Source organism: Oncorhynchus masou, chromosome 28 (assembly GCF_036934945.1).
Source record: "Oncorhynchus masou masou isolate Uvic2021 chromosome 28, UVic_Omas_1.1, whole genome shotgun sequence".
Lineage (NCBI taxonomy): Eukaryota > Metazoa > Chordata > Actinopteri > Salmoniformes > Salmonidae > Oncorhynchus > Oncorhynchus masou.
Window position 1 is genome coordinate 23,647,268 of NC_088239.1, and position 17,473 is coordinate 23,664,740.

Here is a 17,473-nt window from a genome sequence, read left to right on the forward strand (position 1 = left end):
AAGCCTGACAAGCTCAGAGTATTTTAAATGATTTCAAATACTATATGAACCCAGGTCTGTTGTGTAGGAAAATGCACCAAACAAACTCAGCCTGTTGTTTGTATCTCCACCACTGGGCCTCAAAGCCTTTTGTCTTCTCTCTGTCTGTTAATAAGGGAGCATTTCAATACACAGCGCATGGTAATTGTCTAGGGCTTGTATTCATAAACTATCTCAGAGTAGGAATGCTGATCAGTTTTGCGTTTTAGACTGTAATGAATCGCAAGTGGAGGACCTGCTCCGAGATCAGCACTCCAACTCTGAGACACTTTTTGAATACCACCCCCAGTCTATCGCAGCACACTATCCATACCCAACAGCTCTCTCTGCTGTTTCTCAGATAAAGGAGACTGGCTTAGATGTGTTCATGTTTCAGCGGTCGCAGATGGATTGAGTAATTACTGAGTAATGTGTCTCTGTCTCTGGAAGTGGGAAGTGCGTGCTGTTTCCACTGGCCCAGTTAGGACAACAAAGAGCAGCTCAGTGAATGGTCTCTGTCAGGCCAAAAGGGCCAGTTCCCCAGGACAGTAGAGTCTGTGAATGAAGCGTCCATTCATCTCATCAAATGCGATATACTATACCTCACCTGTGACCTGGGCTGTAGAATTTCCCCATCACAGAGCTCTCTATGGACAGTTTAAGCCAATAGAACGTTGGTTGAAGTTCTGAACTAACATCTGAACAGTAACAAACCTGGAACAGAACTGATAGAGGCATTGCTTTGATACAGTTTAAATGATTATCTCAAATAGTTGTTTTAGTGCTGGGCTGAACCAAAAGCCTTCACACCCTGTCTGTCACTCCCTAGGACCAAGATTGGTGTTTAGCCTAGACCTATGAAACTGACCCTGGTTGAACCGTGTTCCTTTATTAGTTGGGATGCAACAAAGAGAAAGGAGAGGGGAGGGTGGGAAGCTAAAGGAATGGCCAGGCTCCAGAGTTCTGTGATTTCTATGGCGACAGAACGCTTTACCGTAAGAGCGCCAGGCCGTCTGAGACCTGCCTAGTTCCTGAACTAAATGCCAACAGGGCTTTGTGTGAATGGGCTGTTACACAACTCTGGCCCCTCAACTTCTCCTCTCTCCTCTATTAAGCAGAGCTAGGGGTTAGAATGGGCGACAGACTAGCGAGCTGACTCCCTGTGTTAAATCTTTATCTCCGCGTCTCTATGGGAAACAGAGAAGAGAAGGACACTGTGGTCCACTCTGGCACAACACATGGAAGGAATCCCTAACGGGACACTATTCTATATGCGCCCTGTTCAAAAGTAGTGACCTGCGTAGGGAATAGGTTGCCATTTGGGACGCAGGTTTGAAATCCGTTAGTCAGGTTGCTTCCTGACACCAACGCATGTGTGTGTGTGTGTGTGTGTGTGTGTGTGTGTGTGTGTGTGTGTGTGTGTGAGAATGAAGGATAAAGAGTGGCGTGTTTCACCATGTAACGGCACACATGGTCAGTTTTGGGATGGGAATACTCTCCCTCCCACGCAGAGATGGAGAGCTAAATAGGAAGGCCAGAACACAATAATGCTGCAAATAGTTTTAGAAAAAAGACATGTAAAAGCTCCCATGTTGCAGAAATGAGTTTGAGTCAAGTACAAAGCTACCCTCAACATCTGTTAGCGCAATGTAGGTTAAAACTGTTGAGGGGGGGAGCGTGCAAAAGTCAAGTAACTGTTTGATGTATTACATTGAAAACAGTGTTTTCTGGTCTTTGTGGATATCCTAGTGGTTCAGATACAGTATATTGTACTATCAGAAAGTACTACCATTACAGCATCTCTATTAGTTACTGATACAAATATAATCATCCTTTTGTAGTTTTTTTACGGGACCTCTGGCTTTTCTAGAATGTTGCCCATGGAAAGTACAGCATATCCCTGTTTGTCTCCTTAGTTCACCTTTACCTTATTGTAGCTCATCTATGGAGCCCATGGCCTATACGTCCCAAATTACACCATATACCCAAAATACTTCACTACTTCTGACCAGTGGTCTTTGGGCACTGGTCAAAAGTAGTGCACTGAATAGGATGCCATTTGGGGTGCATCCCCAAGGAACGGGTTCTGCTCAAAAACCAAACCAGATGTGGTCTATTGAACTAAAGGAACCTCCTTCAAACGGAACCTCGAGACAGACTCTTGTAAAGAATATCTCTGGAAGTCCCCTTACATCCTGGTATTTGAGTATTTATTGAGAACGTCTGCCCGTCTGACAGTCCCTTGACTGCAGTCACATAACCATAGGCATGGGCTGAGTCCCATATAGCACCTTACTCCCTACATAGTGCACAAAGTGGTAGATTATAAAGGGAATAGGGTGCCATCTGTCCCGTGGAGGAGCCGTTATAACGTATGCTTTTGGTCGGTGGTCAGGTCGGTTCCTTTCCCAGACACAGTGGTTTCCTGCAGAAAGACATCCGCTCCTGGAGAACACTGTGTCTCCTGGGAGTGGAGCGGCCATTGGCTAATGAATAGGAGGATTAGAGAGTTCGAGACAGACAGTGCAGGATATGTGGACATGTGTTCCCTATCACTGGGCTGCATGTGTCTGATCCTGAGTCCTTTGTGACTGGTGTGATGCTCGGCTGGCTCAACCATGGTCCCTTGGTGTGGTTAACCCAAGCCCCAGTCCATTGTGAGTTAGTGATGCAGCTTACATTGAAGAAGAAATTCAGCAACTCTGGGAGGACAGTGGAAAACTGTTAAAACTGATTATTGTTAAAAGCCATTCATGCACCTTGGTTTGAGAGTGAGGTATAGTAGCAGTGGGCCGTTCCCTTTAGTGATGCAGCCATTTTGTTGACAATCACAAGTATTCTTTATCTTCCTGAGGAAAAAAACACTGTTGAAGAGGAACTGACTGTTTCTATCCTCCTCATTAGGAAATGCGGGTTTTGGAGGCGTGTTTTGATGTTGGTGTCGTGTGTGTGTGTGTGTGTGTGTGTGTGTTCGCACATGGGCAGTCTTCCAAAACAGTACAGTTAGTCACTCACCCTTCTAGATAACTTGAAACAGTCTAACCAGGTCTTGTCTGGAAGTAGCCTAGGCTAGCTAGCAAAACAAGCCAACTTATTGGATTCAATCTGCCGATGTGCGAATGTGACAATGTTGGTTTAACTTTGGAAAGCCCATCTGTGGGGCTAGTTAGGGACCGTCAATACATGACACAATGTAAATGGGACAATATTTTCATGTTGCACACCTTTTAGTTTTCTCATTAAATACTTCAATATTTGTATTTGAATTTCCACAATTTATAGTTGGTATAAGGTTTTTAAGTCATTGAAATTTGGACCTATTGAAATGTACAAATATTGTCCCATGTACGTTGTGTAATTAACTGATGGTCCCTAACTTGCCCCATAGGGAGATCCAAAGTTAAACCAAATATACCACGTTCAGTTCCGCACCCATGTGTTGGGCATTACGATCGGGTTGCGTGCTGCCAGCTGTGGGCAGGATTGAAATAAACCCAAACCCAAGAAACTGTTATGTCCCCTAGATTCATAACATCTTGCAAATCTCTGTTTTGGACGATACGGACTTTATTACGAAATTATCCTATTTACAATTTGTTGTACATTTTGACAGTAGAATACATGTTAAGGACAATCGATGCCACGTAGGCCATTTTAAACCAGAGAAGTAGTTTTTTTCCCCGATACACTCGGATGTTGTTTAACTTGCATAGATCAGATTTCGAACTGCATTGTCTACTACTCAGCAAGTTTGATGTTTTCTTCTGTATAGTTATAGGCTGTTTGATAAGCATCTGTACTGCCAGTGTTTCATCACAATCTCTCTCTCTCTCTACATAAGCCACCAGAAGCAGTGGATAAATGCTAATTAGCGTCTACAGAGTATAAAGTGAAAGTATCAATCAGAATTACAGACTTCTCAAAAAAAACTGAGTAACAAGGTTTCACAATTACGCTCCTTGTCATACTTTAATGACAAGATGTACACTTTAGATGTAAAATGGTTCTACCTTTCCTCACAAATAAACATATCTCGGCTTTATAATTAGCCGAGACTGTCTCTCTTAAGTCGTACTTTGATAACCTGGAACCTCGTCTTGATGTAAATGAACACCGCTTTCTCACCTAAACATCTCTCCATCTCCCATTCCTGTCAGACGAATGCGATCGCCTGTAGACGACGACTACGTTCGTGCGTGTAGCTACAGATTAGACCCACACACACACCGACACACACACACACACACAATCACATTAGACTTGCTAATGAGATGCTAATGCTAGTCAGCCTCTCCTCAGTGAGTCTACCAGACGACAGCTACAGAATGGTAATTAGCGTGGAGGAGCGCTTCCACAAAGAGACTGTCTATTTAGTCCTTTCCATCTCCATCCACCAGCACACATTCAATTATCCAGGTTGCGTCTCAAATGGCACCCTATTCCCTACATAATGCACTACTTTTGTCCAGAGCCCTGGTCAGAAGTAGTGCACTATGTAAGGTATAAGGTGTTATTTGGGACGAAGTTTTCGTCTTTCTTCCTCGTGTGGAGAGCAGAGCTGAGAGCAGAGCTGTTGTGCTGTGCTGTCTCGTAGTCGACTCGGCCATTTCAATTGCTGAGGTGTTTGAAAGTCTAGGCCTTTAAAATCTATGTAATTTAACCCTTAGTTTGTTTAAGAGTGGCAAGACTTTTCTCATAAGTGTTTCCTAGTCTTAGTGCCTCCCATAGTTTGCTTTGTAGGTGGGACACCAAGACCCTTAAAAACACACAGGGGCAGTTTCCCGGAACACACTGTCTAGTCATCCTGGACTAAAAAAAGATTTTAAATGAAGATTCTGTGTCGGGGAAGCCACCCTTCAGAGTTACTCCCCCCCCCCTCCTCAGGTTGCAAATTACTGCCGACAGAAACTAGTTGAATTGAATAACATCTGCCGTGGTGCGTCAGTGCATTGTCAGGACTATGTACAAACTAGACTCCATACATCTGCCCACTAGACTAGGAGCTATAAAAGCATGTCTGTGTTGATAGTGTCATCAACATTCCATTGGAGCAGTTCTAACAGGAAATGCTTTGGCTTTATATGGTCATTAAAGTTTGTCTACAGAAGTTGTTTACATGAGTTATGTCTTATCAGTCAGATTGCCCCCAAAATGAACACCCGATTCCCTCCCTATATAGTGCACTTCTTTTGACCAGGGCCCATAGGGTAGGGTAGTAGTGCATTATATAGGGAACAGGGTGCCATTTTGGACGTTCCCTTACGGCCAGGCACACCAATAGCATTTGCAGGCCGAAAGTACTTCGCACCTCAAAACAGAGTGCCGGCAGTCATTTGCAAACTGAGTGCAAACCAATTGTACATGTAGAATCGCACGGAAATGTCTGCAGTCAGACAGACGGCCACCAGCAGGTAGTACAGCAGCCCGGTGTGGTGTGTGTGTGGTCTTTTTAGGTTGTCCAGGCTGTCTATGGTCCTCTAAACGACAGAGGGCATTACAGGACCCTAATGAGCAGTAACTGTTTGTCCAGTTAGACTGCATGCTAGACTCATGGACATGGTATCTTTACCTGCCAGTCTTTAAGTGTGAGAATATGGCTTGTATCCCAAATGGCACCCTATTCCCTGTGTTGTTGCTTTGGATGTTGTAGTTTTTGTGTGGTATAGTACTGGGTAGTGTGAGTCATGAGGTGATTAAAGGGGGGTCGTGTCCTGTTGTCTGTCTCTCCTCCTGACCTTTCCTCCTGACCTTTCCTCCTAGACCTAACCCTGCATGGGCTCCGGGCTTGACCTCCGCTTGTGTCCCAAATGGCAAATCAAATCAAATGTATTTATATAGCCCTTCTTACATCAGCTGATATCTCAAAGTGCTGTACAGAAACCCAGCCTAAAACCCTAAACAGCAAGCAATGCAGGTGTAGAAGCACGGTGGCTAGGAAAAACTCCCAAAAAAAGGCCAAAACCTAGGAAGAACGAGAGAGGGGTGAGGAACGAGAGAGGAACGAGGCTATGAGGGGTGGCAAATAATAATAATCACAGTGAACAGGTCACCCTATTCAATAGGGCTCTGGTCAAAAGTAGTGCACTATAACGGGAATAGGTTGTCATGTGGGACACTGCCTGGGTCTCCTGACTGCAGGATCCTCTCTCCGACACAGCCTCCTCTGTCCTGTCAACGTGTCACTGCGGAGGGCGGGCTGTACGCTGACCCCCTCACTTTCTCCCCTTTGACCCCCCTCACTCACTGCACTCACAAGCAGGATCATCACTCCCTTGTTTATGGAACCTCTAGTCCGTTTGCCTGGCTGACACACAGACCCACATGGTCTGTTATTTTAACCAGGCAACTAATGTATACCCCATAGAGGTGTTTTTGGAAGGCTTGACACATCATGACATTGTCCTGAGTCAACTTTCAGGGAATATGTGGCAGAATATTGCTAAAGCAGAGGCCACATGGTGGAACATGGAATGGATGTCTGTGCAGCTGATGGAATGGCAGGGAAAGTTTCTCGCCTCTTGCTGAGCTCAGTTACTCATATTTGACAGCACAACATGAGCGCTCGCGGAATGAGAAACGGGAGTCATTCTTAATGTGTGAACGCACAATGGCGTTGGGTGGAGTTAAGACTTGAGAGTATGAAAAGCCTGTGCCTTTCTTTGGAACTAAGAGATTTCTCTTTGAGATATGATTTGCTAGGATTTACTTTCATCATCGCTCGCCCAGCATTCGTGACGTGATTTGAGGACATTATCATCACTCTAATTGAGTGTGCCATATCATTGATGTGTTGGGTTTTCAACACTTATGGAATCATCCCAAATGGCACCCTGTTCGCTTTATAGTGCACTCGTTTTTACCAGGGCCCATAGGGGAATAGGGTGTCATTTGGAACACATCCTCCTTAACAGAAGGCAGAAAGCTGTCTTTTTCCTTTTCTTGTGAGTTGTTGTAGTTATATGTCTGTCTCCTTCTACTTGAAGTGTAGCCTACAGCCCAAGGCAGGCAGTGTTTCCCAAATGCCAAAGTCTTCCTTGGTTGTGATTTAAGGCTAGGTTCTGGCTTGAGAAATAGTTTTAATTCATTTGGTGGGCCTAAAAAACGTCCCAAAGCTTTAAAGTTGCCTGGTACCCGTTGCATGAAAATGGTTTCGGAACCAGGATCCTAAGCGAACTGGAGAAAGTCAGAACCCTAACCATTCTCATCCATCACAATTCACACTGAATAGCCGTCCCCACCTCCTCCCCCCCTCCCCACCTCCTCCCCCAGCGATCATGGTTGTGACCTCCTTTGAAAGTTCATGCACTGCATTTATGAAGTGAGCCCAGGTGGGTTTTTTTACTCCAGAGCAAAGATCAGCTTTCACATGGATCAGGTGACCATTCTGATGGTTAGCAACTTGCACTGGCACTCTGCAGAGTGTTGCAGCTGTAAGCAGTACAAGAAGGGAAGGGGACTCTGTTCTCTACCTTGGATTGTGTCCCAAATGACACCCTATTCCCACATGGGCCCCGGTCAAAAGTAGTGCACTATATAGGGAATAGGGTGCCATTTGGGATGCGCTGTGCAATGTTAAACTGGAACACTAAGAAGAAACCATCACGTGCCAAATGTAATCTAATCTTGGAGGGAGTTAAAAATAATATGTTATTTTTCTCTTCTACTCAGGTGTTTCTCCACCGCCTCAACCAGTATGCAGCCACGAAGATCGACAAGAACGTCACAGAGGAAACTGTTAAGGTGAGTCTTTATTAGTTTAGCCTGGTGATTACATCATAATGACTTAATCTAGTAGTTACTTAATGACTGTGTAATCAAGATCTGTGTAGAAATGTGAGTGGAATGTCAGAAGAATGAGTCCTTTTAGCTGTGTGGCTGAGTATAAACCTTGTTTTCATAACGTTATCCAATAAAAGGCCGGAAATTACAGCCGGAATCCAAATAAAACTCAACGTCTCTTGTTTGAGGGACTCTTTCAACCCAAAATAGATGTTTCTTCTGAATGAAGGAAAAAATAGCTACTAAGGCCCAGGCATATACAGGAAGCAGCTGTAAATGTAATCTATTTGTATAAATGATTCCGGCTGGGACAATAAAGGATGCGTCGTCGCTGTTGGGATGGTCCTTGTCTATCTGCATGTGTCCCAAATGGCATCCTATTCCCTACCGTGCACTACTTTTGACCAGAGCCTATATGGGTACAGGGCTCTGGTCAAAAGTAGTGCACTTAGGGTTGCAAAGATACCGGTAGTATACCAAAGTTACCGAAATCTTCAGTAATTTTGTTAATTAACAGATCATCTATGGCAATCTATTGTAACTTTGGTAATTTATTCTTGAATACATCATTTAAAAAAAAAGAAGTAATATTTAGTATTCATTTATTATATCTGCCTCCATATTGTCCATGACTTTCTAGTAGATAGAACATATGGGTCAAGAGAAAATAGCCTAATTCATGAAAACAGCATCTAATCAACACTGGCATTATTTTCAGTTAACTGCAACTCTTCCAACTATTGACTGTGTTCACAACTGCCACCAGTGTGACGCCAAAACATTGTCAACAGAAACATATTTACATCAAATAAATATGTGTGTAAAGAAATATAAAGGATATTTCATGCTGAAACCCTCATATTAAACACCAATGGTATTCACTATGTTGACGGTTCATGTTTTACAGCTTTGTCCTTCACATTTTTGCTTTTTATTGAGTTATTTCATATATTTTAGATACAATTAGGCCACACAGAAGGACGTCACAGACACCTGTGATAATATGAAATACCCAATAGGGCCACTTGATGTCCTGTGATAGATTGCATGAGATACCAACATTCTGGTACTGTAATGAATTTAGAACATTTACGCTCCCTTTGCAACTTGAAGTGCACTATATAGAGAATATGATGCTATTTAGGGTCAGACTCCACTCTGTGGGCTTTGCTTATTCTGGAAGTTAAACATGCATTGGCGGAGGAGCGGCCTACGTGTTCCTGTGTTTTGGAACACGCTGTGAGAACACTGGGGGGCAGGGGAGGAGTCTGGGGGAACAAGGTCAGACGGAGGTCAGGGTTCTAGAATGTCTTGGTTGTTGCTAACTAACAGCTGTCCCGCTCCATTTTGCCATAGAACCCTACTGTACTGGAACACTCCAGAGTGGAGAAGATACAGAACGGATATGAATATGATTCCATATACTGCTTGATGTAAGAATCATGTCAGTTACAGGTTTTCAATTTCGGTCTCTTGGGCGTTGTATACTGTCGCACCCACAAAGTGCATAGTCCTCTTCCCCCTTAAGTTAGGGCAGTCCACCACAGGCACTATAGGCCCCCCTCCCCATCCACAATCAGACCATTACTTTGTGCTTAAGCATTGCCACATAAATTACATGAAAGCACAAAATAACACAATCCCACATAAAGGCTAAGTACAGCGTTCCATATGACAGAGCATATAAAATGTCTCTCCATGAACAATTGTCTCCCTTTCCAGTGTTTTCACAAATGCTAATTTCCTCTCTCAACTCTAGAATTATAAGATGAAGTCAAGTCTGGGACTATTTCAAAGAAACCTCATCTGTTGTTCTGTGACTTCTGTCTCCCTCCGAGCCCCAGGCAAAATGCGCTCGTTCTCTCTCGCTCGCTGTCTCTCTCGTCTGTCGTGCCCCAAAATATTTAAAACGCTGTATTTTCCCCTAATCGTCTTCCCTCACGACGAGTGGACTGAAAAGAGTGGGTCTTTATGGTCCACATATCTCCACATTGTTCTCTTGCATACCAGGTTCATGAGCAGATAGCTGATCACGAAGGCAGGATACTGATTAAAGGATACTGTATGTGTTGACCTGTTTGGACACACTCCTTGTCCTTGCTTGGCTAGGGTTTCATGTCCTAATATTTCCATGGTTACGTTTTGTCAATGTTTTTGTATGTGTTCCCCCTCCAGATGTTAGTGTTCTGTCCCCTGGTGTTACAGTGTATTCTGTCCCCCTCTAGGTGCTGTTCTCTAACCTGGAGGAAATCCTGTCTGTGCACCGTAACTTCCTGTCCATGGTAGAAGAGCTGCTGCAGCCAGACCCCCACGCTCACCACGAAGTGGGCCGCTGCTTCCTGCACTTTGTGAGTCTCACAGGTCTCCGTATCGCTCTTGTCAATCCATGCTTGGAATGAAGACCGAATAGTGCTTTCTAACCACAAAAGTATGATTTTGTTTGTATAACTACCCACAGTAGCTCACTCACTGACTAGAGCAGTGATTCTTGAACGGTGGGTTGTGTCTGATTCCATCTGGGAGGCCGCTTAAGATGAGCTCAGAAATGTTGTTGATCAGGTCACAATACAATTGAAAGTGCTTTAGATGAGTTGCGGCTCGAACAAGTTAGAGAGTTCCTTGGGTGCAGGCAGCTATTCTGGCTGACGCGAAGGAGTTTCAAACCCCGTCTTAACCAGGCCCATTCTCTCCGAGTCGGCTAATCTCTCTGGCTGCGTCCCAAATGACATGTTATTTCTTTTCTAGTGCACTACTGGTGACCAGGGGCCATAGGGAAAGGTTGGCACATACTACACCTATTACCCATTGTTTCAGTGTAGGCTAATCTCTCTGTGTTAGTACAGGCCAGAGAGGAAGATGAGATGAGATTCAGCACTTCAGATTGACTATCTCCTGTGCAGGCCATATACTGCTCTGATGTAGCCCCTTGTAGATTAGATTTATCCTAGCTCTTTGATGCTGAGCTGAGCTGGGATATGGACCACTATATGATCTTAGGTTTCTGTAGGCCGTAAATCTAGAGTAGATGTCTGAATGTTGACCCTCTCCTCAGTGGGTTACTATATTCTACAAAGGACCTGTAACAGGTCTTCTCCAAAGCTAGTTCTCCTCAAAGTGACACCATGACAGGGATGGGTTTTAACAGGTGACAAACTGTTTTTGCATTTATTTACAGTTGAAGTCAGAAGTTTACATACACTTAGGTTGGAGTCATTAACTTGTTTTTCAACTACTCCACAAATTTCTTGTTAACAAACTATCGTTTCGTGCAAGTCGGTTAGGACATCTACTTTGTGCATAACACAAGTAATTTTTCCAACAATAGTTTACAGACAGATTATTTAACTTATAATTCACTGTATCACAATTCCAGTGGGTCAGAAGTTTACATACACTAAGTTGACTGTGCCTTTAACCAGCTTGGAAAATTCCAGAAAACTGTCATGGCTTTAGAAGCTTCTGATAGTGACATCATTTGAGCCAATTGTAGGTTTACCTGTGGATGTATTTCAAGGCCTACCTTCAAACTCAGTGCCTCTTTGCTTGACATCATGGGAAAATCAAAAGAATTCAGCCTAAAATTATTGTAGACCTCCACAAGTCTGGTTCATCCTTGGGAGCAATTTCCAAACGTCTGAAGGTACCACATTCATCTGTACAAACAATAGTACGCAAGTATTAACACCATGGGACCACGCAGCCGTCATACTGCTCATGAAGGAGACGCGTACTTTGGTGTGAAAAGTGCAAATCAATCCCAGAACAACAGCAAAGGACCTTGTGAAGATACTGGAGGAAACAGGTTCAAAATATCTATATCCACAGTAAAACGAGTCCTATATAGACATAACCTGAAAGGCCGCTCAGCAAGGAAGAAGCCACTGCTCCAAAACCACCATACAACCACCATACTGCACATGGGGACAAAGATCGTACTTTTTGGAGAAATGTCCTCTGGTCTGATGAAACAAAAATAGAACTGTTTGGCCATAATGACCATTATTATGTTTGGAGGAGAAAGGGGAGGCTTGCAAGCCGAAGAACACCACCCCAACCGTGAAGCATGGGGGTGGCAGCATCATGTTGCGGGGGTGCTTTGCTGCAGGAGGGACGGGTGCACAAACTAGATGGCATCATGAGGCAGGCAAATTATGTGGATATATTATGTGGATATATAAGTTAAAGCTTGGTCGCAAATGGGTCTTCCAAATTGACAATGACCCCAAGCATACTTCCAAAGTTGAGGCAAAATGGCTTAAGGACAATAAAGTCAAGGTATTGGAGTTGCCATCACAAAGCCCTGACCTCAATCCTATAGAACATTTGTGGGCAGAATTGAAAAAGCTTGTTCAAGCAAGGAGGCCTATAAACCTGACTCAGTTACACCAGCTCTGTTAGGAGGAATGGGCCAACATTCACCCAACTTATTGTGGGAAGCTTGTGGAAGGCTACCCGAAACGTTTGACCGAAGTTAAACAATTTAAAGGCAATGCTACCAAATACTAATTGAGTGTATGTAAACCTCTGACCCACTGGGAATGTGATGAAAGAAATATAAGCGGAAATAAATAATTCTCTCTACTATTATTCTGAGATTTCACATTCTTAAAATAAAGTGGTGATCCTAACTGATCTAAGACAGGGAATTTTTACTTGGATTAAATGTGAAGTTGTGGAATTGTGAAAACTGAGTTTAAATGTATTTGGCTAAGGTGTATGTAAACTTCCAACTTCAACTGTAAATATGTATTTGTTTTACATTTAATTCAATTAGAGCGACTTACAGGAGCAATTAGGGTTTATCGCCTTGCTCAATGGCACATCGGCACATTTTTTTCACGTTGTCGGCTTGGGGATTCGAACCAGCCACCTTTTGGTTACTGGCCCTGTGTACCTTCCAAATGGCACCCAGTTCCCTATATAGTGCACCACTTTTAACCAGAGCTCTCTGGGTCTACTCTCTATATAGGGAATAGGGTGCCATTACAGACTCAACCCATGTGGTATCAATGGTATAAGCAATGGTCTTTAGAAATCACCCTCATGGCTGTTTTGTGAAAGTCCAGTCATTTAGAGTCTAACCTACATGACTCTGTGGTCGCTCACATGACCATGGCTGATGATCTTATGTCAGACTACCCAGCAGGGAGGCTACTGTGGTCTGTTCTCACTCTGGAGCTTATTACACCTATTTCAAAGAAACCTTGTCCATTGTTCGGTGACTTCTCTCTCCCTTCGAGCCCCAGACAAATTCTCTCTGTCTCTCTCACTCACTTTCTTTCTCCTCAGTGATTGAGGTATATTGCTGTAAGATAGAGTTCCTAGAAAGAGAGGAATTGTGAAATCTCTCTCTACTTCAGCTGAGGGGAAAACCCTGGTGGGATCTGAGTGGGAGTGGGTTCTCATAGTAGAATCTCAGCCCTAAATCGTTCCAATATGGAATAAGTTATGAAAAACTGTTTTTGATTTCAACATGGTCTTAACACCCTGCTTGTCAAAGCTGGTTCTATCCTCACCATTGGTCGAATCCTTTCTTGAGGTCTGCACAAGAGGGCTTCACGAGTCCAAAAAGTTGGACCCGTTCCGAAATGGACCTGGGGCTTTCTGACCCGGACCCGATATGCATCAATTTTTTTTCTTTATGTAGAGACCCCTTCCGAATGGACCCAAAGATAACTAGACCCGTTCCATATAGACCTGGTTGAATCTAGACCGGGTCCGATCTGGGTGAGGGAAGCAGCAGAAAATAGATATTTTTTAAGCTACTTTTATTAACCGGAGCTGATGGAGGGAGAGAGGTGCCGCTCTAGCAGGCGGGGAGGGGCCTTGCTGTGAGCGAGTCACAGGGTGAGCAGGGAGGAGGGAGGGAGAGACAAGAGACAGCAATCAAGGGGAAAGGGAAAGAGGGATACCTAGTCAGTTGTACAACTGAAATGTGTCTTCCGCATTTAACCTCTGGATCAGAGGGGTGCAGGAGGGCTGTCTTTATCGACATCCACGTCATTGGTGCCTGGGAACCAAGCCGACTCGCGCTTTAGTCAACTAATAGCTGTCATAGTTAGGTTGTTTATCATCAAACATGATTACATCATACCTCTCCTGACTGCATCAAACCTGCTGAAGCTGGCCTCCCGGGTGGCGCAGTGGTTAAGGGCGCTGTACTGCAGCGCCAGCTGTGCCATCAGAGTCCCTGGGTTCGCGCCCAGGCTCTGTTGTAACCGGCCTCGACCGGGAGGTCCGTGGGGCTAAGCACGATTGGCCTAGCGTCGTCCGGGTTAGGGAGGGCTTGGTCGGTAGGGATGTCCTTGTCTCATCGCGCACCAGCAACTCCTGTGGCGGGCCGGGCGCAGTGCGCGCTAACCAAGGTGCACGGTGCACCCTCCAACACATTGGTGCGGCTGGCTTCCGGGTTGGATGTGCGCTGTGTTAAGAAGCAGTACGGCTGGTTGGGTTGTGTATCGGAGGACGCATGACTTTCAACCTTCGTCTCTCCCGAGCCCGTACGGGAGTTGTAGCGATGAGACAAGATAGTAGCTACTACAACAATTAAATTGGGGAGAAAAAGGGGTAAAATAAAAATAATAAAAAAAAACCTGCAGAACTGAGGCTGCAGTGCGTGTACTTTCTCATCCTACAGTTTACACATAACAACAATTCAGTATGTTAAGTAGCAGCCCACCTGTTCGCTCCTGGTCGTTGTAACCTATCCTTCTCCTTTAAACTTTTTCATTCTTTCATTTTAATTTCGTCTTCCATTTAGATTTTTTAGACATCTCCTAACTTTTGCTCCACACAGAGAACGGCTCTATGACTGTAGCCTCTTGCCACTTTGATGACTTATGATTGGTCAACAACAAGCTACACGCTCCACTCTGGTGAGGAGCGGTAGCAGGAGTGATAAAATGTCTCTCTCGCTCTACTGCAGGGGTCGCGTTCAGATCCGTACGAGCCCTTCGTGATAAGTCAGTTTAAAATTACACATACCTGAGACCAGTGACAATTGTGAATTCTGGATCCCGACCCGCTTGGTCCCCGGACCGGGTCTCAGGCATTCGGGTACAGGTGGATCCGTGAAGACCTCTAGTCTGATTTATGCCGTCGATCTGAAGATTATTTAGGCAATAGGATGCCAATGGGGCCTGAAACCCAACTCAGGACCTTGAAGCCAGTTCCACTGCATGTTTTCATCGTCCCCCTCTGATTTACTTGTTTGCAATGAATTATCAGGTAGAACAGAAAACCAGCAGGCTCCAGGATCCTCGTAGTGTAAGAGTACCCCTGCCATAAGGCATCTATTTATGCGCATTCATCTGAAGTTAGGATGTGGCCCTCCATTCATTTTGGTTTAGTATGAGAACCCATTGAGGTTTGATCTGAGTAGGTGTAGACTGTGCTGTTCGGTAGTAATGATGATTTATAGGCCATGTCTCTGTGCAGTATCCCTCAGAGAGAAAGACTGGGGTGTTACGAGCATGTGAAGTCATGGGAAGAGGGGTTCGTCACGACGCATACATGTGGCTTCAAGATAGATGACAGGATAGGGCAACATGTCCTCTCTCACTCCCTTTCTCTGTCTCTGTCTTTCTCTCTGTCTCTCTGTCTTTCTCTCTCTCGCTCGGTCTTTCTCTCATCCCTCTCTCATCTTCTCTCTCCAGAGGAGTGGTTTTCAGATCTATGATGAGTACTGTGGGAACCATGAGAAAGCTCAGAGATTACTGCTGGAACTCAACAAAATCAGGACCGTCAGAACATGCTTACTGGTGAGGAACCGTGTGTGTGTGTGTGTGTGATCTTTCCGGCCTCTCATTTCACTCAGTGTGTGCTGTTTAAGGTTGTTCTCCATGCTATACACATATCCCTCTGGGCTTTATGGGTAATGTAATGCTACTCCTTCTCACCCCTCCAGTCTTTCACAACCGTATCACTCCATATATTCACTCCTGTTACAAGAACTCTATAAAAACCCTGGGACCTACAGCAGAGTCCGCCTTCGGGAAGATACTCTATCTAAAAAAAAACACATTAGCTTCAACCACATACATCTGCAGAGTCATGTTGTGGTATTGTAGAGGGCTATTTCTGGTAGTTGATCATATGAGAAGTACACACATCTCGGCTGTAAGTGGAAGGGGAGCTCTATATGATTGAGCGTTGTTTTTGAACCCAGCAGGGAGAGGGTGTGTGTGTCTCAGCGGGGTTAGAGTGGTCTTAATTGAATGCGATTTAATGGAGGTTTTATGGTCTTAGCTTCGGCGGGACCTTACTGGCTGCTTGCATCAGCCCTGTGAGGGTCGTGTTACCCTCATAACCTCCATACAACCCTGGGCTCATAGTACTTGGGTTACCCCCTGACCTCCAGTCCACTCTGGGCTTAAAAGCCTTGGCTTGCCCTCCTAACCTCCAGAACTCCAGTCAACCTTTTCTCTACTGGAGGGCCCACTGACTGAAAGCCTGTCCAGTGTTTTATGTAGTGAGAAGGATGTAATTTAACACTATTTCACAACCATTAACGAAAGAGAATGAGGTTACCTCCCCCCCTACCCCCCCAACCCCTGTAGGTTACCCCCTAACCTCCCCTCAACCCCTGTAGGTTACCCCCAACCCCCCAACCCCTGTAGGTTACCCCCTAACCTCCCCTCAACCCCTGTAGGTTACCCCTAACCCCTGTCTCTAACCTCCCCTCAACCCCTGGGGATTACCCCTAACCTCCCCTCAACCCCTGGAGGTTACCCCCTAACCTCCCCTCAACCCCCCTGTAGGTTACCCCTAACCTCCCCCCCTGTAGGTCAACCCCTGGAGGTTACCCCCCTAACCTCCCCTCAACCTCCCCTCAACCCCTGGAGGTTACCCCCTAACCTTCCCTCAACCCCTGGGGATTACCCCCTAACCTCCCCTCAACCCCTGGAGGTTACCCCCTCCCCCTCAACCCCTGGAGGTTACCCCCCCTAATCTCCCCTCACCCCTCCCCCCAACCCCCCTCTGGAGGTTACCCCTAACCTCCCCTCAACCCCTGGAGGTTACCCCATAACCTCCACTCAACCCCTGTAGGTTACCCCCCTCCCTCAACACCTGTAGGTTACCCCTCCCCTCAACCTCCCCTCAACCCCTGTAGGTTACCCCTAACCTCCACTCAACCCCTGTAGGTTACCCCTAGGATTCCCCTACCTCCCCTCAACCCCTCCCCTCAACCCCTGTAGGTTACCTCCTGTCTCCCCTCAACCCCTGTAGGTTACCCCTCCCCTGTAGGTTACCCCTAACCTCCCGTCAACCCCTGTAGGTTACCCCCTAACCTCCCCTCAACCCCTGTAGGTTACCACCTAACCTCCCCTCAACCCCCTGGAGATTACCCCATAACCCCTCTACTCAACCCCCTGTAGGTTACCCCCCTCCCCTCAACCCCTACCTCCCTCAACCCCTGTAGGTTACCCCTAACCTCCCCTCAACCCCCTGTGTAGGTTACCTCCCTCAACCCCTCCCCCCTGGGGATTACCCCCTAACCTCCCCTCAACCCCTGTAGGTTACCCCATAACCCCCCTCAACCCCTGGAGGTTACCCCCCCCTAACCTCCCCTCAACCCCTGTAGGTTACCCCCAACCTCCCCCTATAGGTTACCCCCTAACCTCCCCTCAACCCCTGTAGGTTACCCCCCCCAACCCCTAACCCCCTCCCCTCAACC

General features: G+C 45.7%; 1 protein-coding gene across 1 annotated transcript in view; it reads left to right on the forward strand.

Moving 5' to 3' along the window:
* The window catches only part of prex2 (phosphatidylinositol-3,4,5-trisphosphate-dependent Rac exchange factor 2), a 221,707-nt gene that overhangs the window by 28,774 nt on the left and 175,460 nt on the right, over nt 1-17,473 (forward strand). Inside the window, 4 exon segments of the mRNA XM_064941020.1 lie at nt 7,687-7,758; nt 10,023-10,145; nt 15,453-15,567; nt 15,974-15,993. Of these exon segments, the coding sequence (XP_064797092.1) occupies nt 7,687-7,758; nt 10,023-10,145; nt 15,453-15,567; nt 15,974-15,993 (330 nt within the window).